The 12,699-nt window shown below is 51.0% G+C and overlaps 2 protein-coding genes across 4 annotated transcripts in view; both read right to left on the reverse strand.

Annotated features, from left to right (window-relative positions):
• Window positions 1-300: 300 nt before the first annotated feature.
• Window positions 301-4,598, reverse strand: ZFP36L2 (ZFP36 ring finger protein like 2). Its single transcript, XM_010967712.3, has 2 exons — window positions 4,235-4,598; window positions 301-3,707 (listed from the first exon to the last, which is right to left on the reverse strand). The coding sequence occupies exons 1-2, from the start codon at window positions 4,283-4,285 to the stop codon at window positions 2,247-2,249; spliced, it is 1,512 nt and encodes a 503-aa protein (XP_010966014.2). The 5' UTR covers window positions 4,286-4,598; the 3' UTR covers window positions 301-2,246.
• A 3,393-nt stretch (window positions 4,599-7,991) lies between these two features.
• The window catches only part of THADA (THADA armadillo repeat containing), a 286,797-nt gene continuing 282,089 nt past the window's right edge, over window positions 7,992-12,699 (reverse strand). For all 3 annotated transcript variants that reach the window (XM_074378785.1, XM_074378786.1, XM_010967713.3), the window contains 2 exons: window positions 10,148-10,317; window positions 7,992-9,074 (listed from right to left, as the gene is read on the reverse strand). In XM_074378785.1, the coding sequence (XP_074234886.1) occupies window positions 8,706-9,074; window positions 10,148-10,317 (539 nt within the window). In that variant the 3' untranslated portion in view covers window positions 7,992-8,705. The remainder of the gene's footprint in view (window positions 9,075-10,147; window positions 10,318-12,699) is intronic.

Here is a 12,699-nt window from a genome sequence, read left to right on the forward strand (position 1 = left end):
CCTTCAGGCCTCCCAGCCAGGCCCTGCCACCAGCCAGTCAGCCAACTGGGATGCATCTTATTACCAAGGGAAAGAGCTAACTAATGCCCTTGACAGTCCAAATTACTTTCTTTCAGCTAGAAGAACATGCTACAAAACATACGGGGGGGGGGGCAGGTTCTTCTGAACCCTGGCTCTGCCAGCTCTAAATCCTAGCCCCCAACCCAACCCCTCAAGACCCCAACGCCTGCAAAGTGGTAGGAAGCTAGAAAGCTAGATATTCCTGTTTTTTAAAAAAAGAAAGCTATCTTACCACATTAATATCTTTCCCAAAAATTTTATTGGGGGAAAACTACAAAACATTTACAGTACAATGTTTACAGTCACAATTTGTAGTGAACTGATTCCCCAAAATATATTACAACTCAAGATGACTTATCTTGTTACATTCAAATACCTACTTCTGTCAAAGTAGTCCAGAGTACATACATAACATAGTGCTCCAACTGTACCTACGTACAAACTACAACTACTGCTCATTCATCCGCTGTCCAGGAAAGCATTCCTGCTTTTCTACAAGGAAAAAAAAAATAGTACAAGTTTTGGAATTTTTTGTAATTAAACAAGGCATATTCATGTACTACATACCATTTTAGCACTAAGAGGTGGCCTCTTCACTTTATATCTATATAAAAAAAAGTGGTAAAAATCTTTTCCTTTTGTGCAGTTGAACCCATCCTACATTCAAATTCTCTCAAGCACTAATAGATGAAAATACTTATTTGGTTGAGGAAGATTTAAGGCAAGTTCTGGCCCTTCCAAAGGCACTGTAAGACTAACCCCCCTCCCCCCCAATTATTGCTACATGTCTTTATACGCAGTTATGTCACAGTAGAATTGGTGGAATAAGCAAGCAAAAAACTTTTTTGCTAATTTATAAAGTTGGAATGAGAAAATTATGCCACATTTAAGCCTGATCACAAAGTATGTGGTCACTTTTTTTCTTTAAAGTTGGATGGGCTACAACCATTATACATTCTAAAACTCGTAAGATATTCCTCAAACTACTTCCACAGCATCAAGATAGATTTCTGTAAAGAAATCATGCAATCTTTCAAAATTTACGTAAACAAGGAAAGAAATTAATGAAATAAATATTACATACAATCTCTTAAATTAAGATTTTTTTTACTCATTTACAATAAAATAACGAAGTGAAGTTACAAAAGGCATATATTACTGTGAAAAGAACATACACTCCATTTTGCCGATTAATAATGGCAATCATAATTTAACATAATAAAAGAATATATATCTATTGCTTTTCATCATACTTGATAAATACAGTATGAACAAAATTTTCAATGTATACTTTTCACAAGATAATAAATAAGTTAAATAGTTTTTTCATATTGAGTTGTGGTGCAGTGGTGCGAATCAACTCAAAACAGCTAAAAATTCAGCAGTTATTCCCCAACAATTACAAACTAATCTCTGCCCAAGGCTTCCAGAAAGAGCAGACAAAATGGTTCTAAATTAAACATCCACTATGTGGTGACAATGAAACCAGTAACCAGTATGAAACTTTGGAATGCAAGTTTTTTTTCCTAAACCATATGTAACTTTGCTAAAAAACAAAACACCTATAGAGCTGAGGGCTACTATTAAGGCATATTCTCGGCACAATACTGGGTTCTAAAAGCTTATAGGTTTAGCAATGTGGTGGCTGGCTGGTTTGTTTACACTGGTCTGAGGCAAACAATTAGGAACTTCTCTCACGATAAGAGTCCCCACATCTGGACTGTAACTAATGCTTTTCAAGTGAAGATATGGAATGGTGGTTGGTAGCTGCTGGTGCTGGGTTGATTTTTCCTAAAGTCTCAAACTCATCGGAGACTAAAAAGTTTTAAGTGTTTGGTTTTTGTTCTATTCGCATCACAACTGCCCTGTTGTGAATATTTTGTTCATCAACGCAAAAAGTTCGCTGGCTGCTTTTTTTTTTGCTCAACATGAATGAAACTTCGTAATAATAATAAAAATTATAATAAAAAAAAAACAAGAGGAAACCGAAAGGGGAGGGGTGGGGGCCCCTCCCAGCACACAAGTTCGAGTCCAAGTGCTCGGTACGGCCTGCAGTCTGCTCGTGGCCTGTCACCCCTCACAGTCCCGTGCCCCTTTGCCCCTAGTAGGGGCGAGAACGGCGGGGGAGCCCTCCAACACCCCCTGAACGGCTTTCCTTTTCTCCTCCTCACTGGCGCCCTCTTGCCTCAGTCGTCGGAGATGGAAAGGCGGCTGAAGATGGGCAGGCGGCGGCCGGGGTCAAGGCTGGGGGACTCGGAGCCGCTGAGGCTGCCCGAGCTCAGGGAGCCGCTCAAGTAGCTGTCGCGGTCCGACAGCGAGTCCGGGGGACTGGGAGGTGCATCGAACACCGGCGACTCGGACAAGCGGCGCGGCAGCTGGAAGCTGAAGGGCGGCGAGGGCGGCGCGGTGGCGCTGACAGGGAGGGGCGTGCTGGGCGGCGCCGGGGGCTGCGCAGGGGGCACCAGGCCCTGCTGCTGCTGCTGCTGCTGCTGCTGCTGCTGCTGCTGTTGCTGCTGCTGGCTGCGATAGTAGGCGGCGGCGGCCACTGCAGCGAAGTTGTGGGTCTGGATGGCAAGCGGCGTGATGAGGCTGCTCAGCTCCGGGCCGAAGGCGAAGGCATTATTGGCGCACGAGGCCGACGAGCAGGTGGCGCAGGGCGCGCCGGGCGCGAGCAGGTCCTCGGCGCCCCCAGTGCCGTAGAGTAAGGCGGCTGCAGCCGCTGCCGCCGCAGAGGCACAGCACGTCGGGGCGCCCGAGGGCGTGGAGGCCGCCGAGGCCGACGAGCAGGACGAAGCGGACGAGGAACAGGAGGAGGCCGAGGAGCAGGAGGGCGGCGGCGGCGTGCGAGACGTGGGGCTGTCGAGCAGCAGGGGCGACTCCAGGCCCCCGGGAGGCTGGTGGTGGCCCGAAGGGAAGCCCGAGAAGCTAAGGCTGTGATGCAGCTTGGGCCTCGGCTCCCGCGGGAAGCCCAGGTGCAGCGCGTCGCGGGCGCTGAAGGCACGCAGGTCCCCGGAGGCGCCCCCAGACGGTGCAGGCCGCCGCTCATCGGCGTTGTGGATGAAGTGGCAGCGCGGCCCGTAGGGACAGAAGCCGATGGTGTGGAAGGTGCGGCACAGCTCGGTCTTGTACTTTGGGTGCCGCGTCAGACTGCGCAGCTCGTGGAAGCCGTGCGCGAACTGGCATTTCTCGCCGTACTTGCACGTGCCGCTCTCCTCAAAGGGCCGGCACAGCTCAGTTTTGTAGCGCGTTGAGTTGATCTGGGAGCCGCCGCCCCCCTTCTGCTGCTGCAGGTGCAGGAGGTGCTGGCTGCGCTCGCCGTTCTCGCTGAACGAGCGGTCCCGGAATTTGTTTTCCTTGTTCAGTAGGGACGTGCCACCGCCCCCCGACGGCTCCTTAAGGGTGCCGTAGGAGGTCGGGCCGCCAGTCGCCGCGCTGCCGCAGCTGCTGCCGTTAGCCGCACCCGGGAACTTGGGCGAGCAGCTGCCGGGGCTAGGCGCGGGGTGGGCGAGCGCGTGCAGGTTGCTGGCCGAGTGCCGTCGGAGGAAGCCCGGCGTGAAGCCCGAGCTGGGGGCAGCGGCCACGGGCGTCCCCACAGCCTTCTTGTCCAGCATGTTGTTCAGATTGAGGTTGGCCAGTGATTTCTCCGTCTGCCAAAAGGGGGGGAGCGGGGAAGGGATGAAAAATGGAAAAGGGAGGGAAGAGTTCGGGCGAGTTGCAGAGTAACAACTTCCAGCTCTCCGATTCTTTCTTCCTTTTTTCAGATTTCCACTCAGTCCCCAACCTCCACCCTTAACACGCGCTCAAGAATCAAGTTCTCGCTGGGAGGAGCCCGACTCTCCCACCCTACGCCTCTCTGGGCCGCGCTGGGTTGCGACATGTGATCTTCAGCCGAGGGCCGCCGGCCTGGGCGGCGCAAGCCCAGTCCGGGAAGCCCCGGGCAGCGTGGCTGTGGTCGGCTGCGGAGAAACTAAACAGCTACAGCGACTCCCTCCTGCTCCCTTCTCCTTCTCCCCGCCCACAAGGCACGAGCACACACTGCTAACTCTGGGGTTTTTCCCTGCCCAAAAAGTCAAGATGGGGAGAGGAACCCGCCAAAGTCGAGGACCTAAGGCCAAATCTGAAAACTTGGGCTTCCTGCTTGCCCACTCTCCTCCCTCCCTGGTTCCCCGCGTACCTTGCACAAGAAGTCGATATCGTAGAAGGCGGACAGAAGTGTGGTCGACATGTTTCTGGATCCTGTAATGGTCAGAGCTGCAGGCTGGGAGGTCCGGAGGAGCCCTTGGGGCGGCGCGGCCGGGCTCGAGCCACGACGAATAACGGGCGAGGGGCGGGAGAGGGACCGAAAGTTCGCTAGGGGGCGAGAAAAGAGGGAGAGGGGACAGCAGCGTGGACTGGTTTGAGGGTGCCCGGGAGTGCGGAGTGGGGGGAAAAGAGAGAAGCTAGAGCGCTCCTCCGCGCCCCGGGGTGCCCGGCCCGCCCCCCCACGCGGAGCCGACGGCAGCTCGCGGACTGCTGGAACTCAGCGGCCAACGAGCGCGCGCCCTATATAAGCCCCGAAGCGCGGCAGTGGCTGGGCGGGCGTGCCGGGGGAGGGGACAGAACGCTGACCCCGCTGGGGTCTCCAGGCAACGCCGCCCGCCGACTCGCGGACGTCAGGCGCCTTTCTAGCCTCCCATTGGCCGCCGCCAATTTTTTTCCTCGGGGGGAGGGGGCGGAGAGGCCTCGGGGCGGGGCCGGCCGCCTGGGCGTCCGGGGCGGCGTGGAGGACTCGGCCCAGATAGGTGCTGCTGGGTGGCGGCGGGAAGATACCGCTCCCCACCTCAGGGGCTGCTCTATTGGAAATCCCCAGCACATTTAGCGTGGCCGGGTTTTGCAGTCCTGGACGTGTCTTTCCCCGCCCGATCCTGCTAGGCGAAATTGTGGAGCTTTTATCTCCCACTCTCGGTTTTATACTGGGCGCGGGAATTGCAAAATGCAAGAATATTGCAACCGTCCGCTCGGCCCGGCTGGTTTGCAAAGGTGCCCCGGCCGTGGGGTACGGGGGTTCTGGGCCTGAGTCTGATGGGTGGTGTCCCTAACCCGACTGCACGTGGAGACGCGGTGGGGGTGGGGGCGGGAGCGGCCACGAGGGCGACTGCCCCGGCAGTCTCGCCCGGAGGAGCCTGGGCCCGTTTCTCCGCCCCTCTTCCCGCCCAGGCTGCAGTAAACAGGGCTTGAGCGCCGAGGCCTGCCGGGCAGGGCTGAGTGTCTGAGGACAAGGCGCTGGCTTTGCTAATCACATCACAAGACCTTGAGCCAGGGCCAAAGGCGCGGAGTGGCGCGGGGCGTCCCGGGCGGGGGAGCCGGCTGGGTGGATTGGAGGAAAGGCTGGGAGAGCCGCGCAGGCATGGAGGCCGCTTCCTGCCGCCTTGTCCGTCTGCTGGTCGGTCCGGCCCTACCCAGCCTTCCCGGGGGTTGTGGTACAGCTGCCAGCCAAGGCTCCCCGCCCTCCGCAGCCTTAGCCTGGCGCGCCCTCCTAGCCCCTTCCTTCCCCGGTTGTTGCGGGCGGCAAGCCTCGCCTCGTTGTGGGCTGCGGGCTCCGGCTGAGGCCGAACAGCAGCCAGGTAGGGCTGGGCACCGAGGATGCGCCTGGTGGGCTCGCCCCGGTTTTCTTCTCTCGCCAGTCCCACACCCCAAAGCCCGTTTTGGGAAATGTTCTTTGCCAGCGGGCGCCCTCCGGGTATGGGGCAGACACCTCACCCTGCTAGCGCCCAGTGAGGCTAAAGCCGCTGTCAGCCCCACCCAGGCAGATCTGGAGTCTGGTCCAGGATACTTCTCACCCCGCGTCTACACATATACTGCCAAAAAGCTGGAGCCGGGCCCATGATTCTGCACACCTGACAGCCTAGTCTGTAATCGGGCCTAAGTTGGAAGGTCTAGTACCTGACGGCGAAAGCAGCAACCATGATCTACACCCCCTTCCCCAGTTGATCTTATTGCTGGCCGTGTTTCTTTGTGCTCACTTCCATTCGGCGGCGCTCATTCCCGCTCTCAGTTAACCTGGGAATGGGAATGAACCAGGCCTGTCACTCAGGAAACCGACTCCTTACAGTTCAGCTTGCATTGCAGAATCCACTGCTGTACTCTCCACACACCCACCCAGAGAGCTAGAGTCGGGAAGGGCTGCAGGGACTTTAGGATTAGAAACAGGGCTGGAGTTCATGCCCTGTCCCTTATAAGCCATGTCATTTTAGGCAAATCACAATCACTTTGGCACCTGGGTTTCCTTGTAAAAACTAAGATAATTCTTGCTTTACTTATCTCTCACCTTTGTCAAGGCTCAGATGAGTTATTTGTTAAGGTGTCGAAAAGACAAACAACTATAATCCACCTTATTTATTAAAACAAGTAAGCATAAAAATGGAGAAAGCCAGGCCTCTGGGGTATGGCTAGATGGGTGGAGGTCCACAGAACCATGAATGCAGAGCTGAAGGGGCACCAAATCTTGGACCCTGGAGCTGGGAGCCAAGGGCAGTGACCTCACAAGAGGTGACTGCTTCATTCTTACCACCCAGCCTACACTGGCCCCTAGACAAGGCTGGGCAACTGGGGCTGACCCTTGTAGCCTAGAATACCCAAGAACCCTGCCTCTGTTTTGTTCTTTGTTGAAATGAACCCAAACACAAGAGTTTGAGGGTGGCCCTGACAGTGGGGTGTTCTAAGTTTCTCCTGGGAATACATTAGGAAAGTGTGAAAGAGCCATTTCCCTCGCCACTGCTATTGGAGTCCAGTAACAAGATTTCAGATACAAAACCAGTGGAAACATCTGTCTCTTCTGTCCTCCCAGGCTGGCTACAGCCAGCCAAACTCCAAATCTGGGGTAATTCCCAGTCAACAGCTATGAGAACACCCACTTTGCAGGCTTGGTAGGAGGACTTTGGAGGCTAACATGTAAACATGCTATGGTACATGCTTTGGTACAGAGTACCTGCTGGTAGAAAATATTTTTATTATTATGTAACTGCTTTTATTTCATTTTAAATGGAGAGAGAAAAAGGAATGCTGGCCTTTTCCAATGAGCTGGGCTTTGCTGGGGCCAGTTTCATAATTATTCTACCATGGTTATCACCACGTTATGCCAACAATTCCCTGACTTCTCACCAGCCAGGTCTTCTCAGAACAAAAAGAAATGTTAGGTTGGCTACTTTCCATCAAGTGTGGGCTACAGAGATGCCTAACCAGGTAATTAATTCAGGATCACAAAAAACACAGTTTGAGCTGAATAGTGCAAAACCACCCAGGGAATTTCCTGTTCTCTTTCCGACAAAACGTTGGACACTAAATTAACTTCTTTCCCTGACTCTTCCTACACAGCTCTTTTCTCTAGACCACCAGTAGTCTCTGTTTTTAGTATTGGGTAGTTTTCTTCCAAAGAAAAACAAATTCTATTTGAAATATAAGCCTTTCTGCAGTTGGAAATGATCATAGCGAACTCTCTCTCCTCTAAAATACTCCTGCAGACCCTCAAACATCAATAAAATTCTGATTGCTCACCTGAGAAGTATTTAAAAATTATCACAGACCCTGAAAGCTGGACCAAATTTATAAACTATTACTGAAATGGCTTCTTCAGATAACTAGGATGAAAATGAACATGGATGAGGCTATGAACTATCCAAGCTATGAATTTCAAGATGACTGACTTGGGGTAACACTCACAATGAAATTATAAATTAAAGATGGTAAGCCAATGAAAAAACAGGACCAGCAGCAAAATGTAAGCAAGAGCGACACCTGCTGGCTACATGGGGTAGAGGGTGAGGGCTGGATGTAGAAAAGCAGAGAACCCTTTAAAGTTTCTAGATTAAATCAATGAAATGGATAAATGTTCTCTAGCATATTAAATGAAAATCTGCTTGTTACTGCCACCAAGAAAACAACAGTAAACAGTGTAGGCATCAAACAAGTCATTTATTCTGACTCTCCTCTCCCCAGATTCCTTCTAACAGTTTAGAGCCTATGGTTTCACTGCGTGGCAAAATCTGGTTTCTTAACAACAGCACAAAAACTTTCGGGGGGGGGGGGCAGGCAGGAGCTCTTAATGGCTCTCTTAATAATTAGGATGGCATGTAGGTCACTGAAGGACTTTAAAAACAATTATTTGTATGAAGTTGATCATTCTCCCAGGATCCAACATTTGAAACATATTTCTGCCTTAGCTAAAATGGAATAAAATTTGGAATTCTGACCCAGTGGGCTCTTTGCCAACTAATCCAGCTCCTACTTCCAGCCAAAAAAGGGGAGGGGGGAAATCATGTGTTAAAACCCAATTCTGTGTAGTCAATTCAGAGAAAATGCAGGCTGGCTATGGTTGGACACTGGAGGTCCTGAGGGATGAAAAAGGCTAATTCAGGCCTGCAGGTGGCCTGCACCTGGGAACAGAGTAAATACTCAACGTGGTAGCCTCACTTCCTACAGTAGCTGCAATAAATGAGGCTGCCCTGAATGACTGCACTGAAGAAAAATTCCTCTGTAGGACAGAAGACTAGACTCCCAGAGTGGGGGAGGCACGAAAGGGGGAAGATATTTGAATTTATGGTCAACATGTTTTCTGCAGATTTAGTAGGGGAGTAATCCACCCCGCCCCCAACCCCACAAATCTTTCTTCAACAAGCTGTTTCTGTTTCTGGAAGAGTTAACTGATTCGCTGCTGCAGGAGAGTCCCCTTGCTTTCCTTCCAGAAGGGCCAGCAGCCTCAGGCAGGCCGAAGTCCTTTCCTCCTGGATGCACAGCCTTGTGAACTCCGCCGTCTTCAAAAACTCAGCAGCTGGTGGAAGCTCTCTGAAGAGCTGGGAAAGGAGGTGGCACTGCTCTGCCGCTGTCCTCTGAAGATGACGGAGCCTCTCGGGGCTGAGGGGACACCAGCTGGACTTGGAGAGGAGGTGGGAGAGGTGCTTGTAGAGGTATTTCACGAAGATCAGGGTCTCAGCCCAAAAGTTGACTTCTGTTTTTTCAAACAAGTAGTCTTCTTCCACCTGAATCAAATGAAAAAGCCAAAAGCCAACCTCACAGGGGGTACTGACCAGCCCCAGTCCAGAGCAGAGTTGGGCCAGATGCAGGAGCAGTGTGTCCCCTCCCTTGCCTGACAGAGGGCCCACTCTCACCCATCAGCCCCCGTGTACACACACCACTCGTAGCCTTGAAGGTCACCTTCTATTTTCACTCGTTGTACTTCTCCGCCGGAGAGGAATTTCTTTCCCCCCAGACTTAACATGACCTTTGATAAAGATGTGTTTGTGGTTCTCAGCCAAGATATTTTGGGGGCCTGGTGCTGAAAAGGGGACCTCAACACAACAGTGGGCCCTAGACCTGAAGGTGCATCTAGAAATCGGAGAGGAGGGAGGAAGGCAAATCTGAGCAGCAGAACAAAGACTAAAGAGCCGTCAAACACGAGACACTTGTCTCTGAGTATGAAACCAAATTTCTATAGTGCTGGGGATTTTCAAGGTCATTTTATCACAGATACTTTATCTTGTCTCCAAATTTCCTATAAACAGGCTGCTTTTTGAGTTCCTGGCCTGCTGGGGAGCCAGCTGAGTCAGATACTGGTGGATGGGAATTTCAGTTCTCAAGATGCTTTTGCTGCTTATCTTGGTCCTCAGTTTCCCTATCTGTCAACTGCTCCCCCATCTGGAGGAGGCACACAGTTTTCTTCAAGCAGCAAAGACCCTGGAAGGACCCTGATGCTCTGGGGGTATTTCACTTTCAGACTTCACTGTGGGAGCCCTGGTTACTCCAATGCTGACTAATGAGCCTTCTCCATAATTAACTCTCAATTTCCAAGAGGCCTCTTTCAAAGTCCTCTCCCCTGACTGCTCAGAAGGCTTACCACTGGAACCCCCAAAGCCGACCATGAGAACCGCCCAGGTGCCCCCCAGCGCCCCCAGCAGGCTGCCGGAGTCACTTGGAGGCCTTCCAAATCGGTTACTGCTCGGTATCTGAGCATCCAGAAGCAGGCACATTCAGCCCACGTAAGCCTCTAAGTGTGGCATACAGTGGGTTTAGGACACTCCCACCCGCCTCCACTGCCCTGAGACCCCGGCATTACCTGATGCGCACTCTCCACACAGACCATGAGGTCATCACCCTCTCCCAGCAGCCATCCCAGCAGGACTGGGAGTCCAGGGCCCAGCTGGTCCCACTGCTGGAGCAGGTCACACAGCACAGCCAGGGCCAGATCCAGAGCAATGGAGGCATCCACCTGGCAGAAGGCAAATTCTGCGGAAACAAGAGAGACGCGACCAATGAGTGTGCTGCTCAGGGTCAACCAGGAGGCTGGGCAGAGCTCTGGGAATGTGAAAGGCCTCAGGTAAAGTCACTGCCACCAGCCAGGCAGGGAAGCTGGTGGGAAAGGCTCACTAAGGGTTGTGAATCCACTTCTGAATCCTGCTGTCTCCACAGCTAGAGTAATGCATAGGCCTGACCCCCTATCCCAGTGTGGACAGAAGCAGCCCCACCTGCAGGACTAGACGTTTATCTCCCCTCAGCCCTTCTACCTGGAAGGATAGCAGGAAAGCTTCCCACCCAGTGTCTCCCCTGCAGACCCGCCAGCAACACCTGAATTCCATTGTTTTGCCCCATCCTCTGAAAGCAAATCCCGTACATAACACGTTAAATCTCTTAACATCGTAGAGCAGGGCACCAACACACTTTTTTAAAAAATTGATATATAGTCAGTTTACAATGTGTGTGAATTCCTGGTGTTTCAGTCATACATATACATACATATATTCCTTTCCAAATTCTTTTCCATTATAGGTTACTACAAGATATTGAATATAGTTCCCTGTGCTATACAGAAGAAACTTGTTGTTTATCTGTTTTATATATAGTAGTTAGTATCTGCAAATCTCGAACTCCCAGTTTATCCATTCCCACCCCCTTTCCCTGCAACAAACTTTTCCTTAAAGGGCCAGAAGGTAAATATTTTAGACTTTGGGAGACTGTCACAACGACTCAACTCTGCTGAAAGCAGCCATAGACGATATGTAAACAAATGGTTGTGGCTGGGTTCCAATAAAAGTTTTATTTAATGTTCCAGTAAAATGTGAATTTCATGTAATTTTTACATGTCAAAAAATATTCTTTTTCTTTTGATTTTTTTTCCCAGTTGTTTAAAAATGTAAAAACCGTCTGTAGTTCACAGGCTGTACAATGACAGGAGGGAGGCTGGAATTAGCTCATATCTTGCTGCCCTCTGTATTAGAGTAAATTCGCTTTTCAGAGACCCATCTTCCTAGCCAGCTAGGGGAAGGCTGCTGAAAGAGTAGGAAGGGGTGCAGAAAGAGGAGGTGGGTGCCTTGGGGAAACCATTGCTGACTTCACCATTTTGCCTTAGACAGTCCTAAGTATGGGTTTGAAGGGAGGCACTGACATTTCCGCTAACCACCCCGTCCCTCCCACCTCCAACCTGGAGGAAGCCTGAAACATGGGGTTGAAATCCCACTACACAGACAATAAATCGCTGCAGTTCCATGCAGTGCCTTTCAGTGACCCACTGCTGTTGGGACTTTGTCTTTCCCAAATCTGCATCTCTAACTCTAGCCCACAGACCTGTCCCTGACCATCTGGCCCCCAAAGAGACTTGCTCAGCACACAGAGAAAAGCCTCAGAGTCTGGAATGGAAGCTGAGTTCCCCAGTGCATTGAACCAGGCTTAGTGGACCTATTATGTGCCAGTCCCTAACCAAATACTTTCTCTCCAGTCCCTCAACATCCTTTGGGTTGGGAATTACCACCCCTACTTCACAGGTAAGGATCCAGGGCTCAAGATAGGTTAACTCACCTGCATATAGTCACAGAGCTTTAAGTGTCTACAGAGAAACTGGAATTGACAACAAGTTTCATGGTGCACGCAGAGCACAGATTTGGAGAATTAGCACCAACATTCTAGAGACACAGGTCTTTATGATGAGATAAGCAGAGTTGGTGACCCTCCATCAGGACCAGTGCTACTTAAAGCCCATGAAGCAGAGCCTAGACTCATGGAGGCAGCCAAAGGACCAAAGTTACCATCCTCAGGGCCCCAAATCAGTCCACAGGACACCTGCCCCTTAGGCTCTGCAGCCTGGAACCAGGCTTCGAACTGGGAAACAAAAAGTTGCAGGGAGGTATGAATGTGCACTTTAGCTGGAGGTCTGAGCCATGTGTTTGTTGATCCAGCCTTCACCTATAATACAATCTCTACTTTTATCTCTATTGACTCCTCTGTGTAGTTCTCAACTGGTTTAGAATCTGTATGGGGAAGAGGTACCATTAATTAGCATCTTTCAAACCTCAAAGAATCAAAAATACACATGAAGACTGGCATAGGATTAAATACACAGCAGATGCTCAAAACATTCCAGTTTGTGGCTCTGCAGATCATGAAATCTTTTCCTTTACCCCGCCTGATTTAGTTTAAACACTAACATAAAGACTGCCACAAAGAAAGCATTCGATCAGTTGATAATAATGAACAGTTTCCTTCTATTTGAACCCTTATTGTCCTCCCTCTGCCACCAGGAGGGAGGTAACTTTATTTAACAAATGAGGATGCTGTGCTCACAGAGGGTGGGTAACAGGTCCAAGTTCACACAGTTAGCACTCGCGGCACTGAGCT

The sequence above is a fragment of the Camelus bactrianus genome, chromosome 15 (genome assembly GCF_048773025.1).
Source record: "Camelus bactrianus isolate YW-2024 breed Bactrian camel chromosome 15, ASM4877302v1, whole genome shotgun sequence".
NCBI classification, from domain to species: Eukaryota; Metazoa; Chordata; class Mammalia; order Artiodactyla; family Camelidae; genus Camelus; species Camelus bactrianus.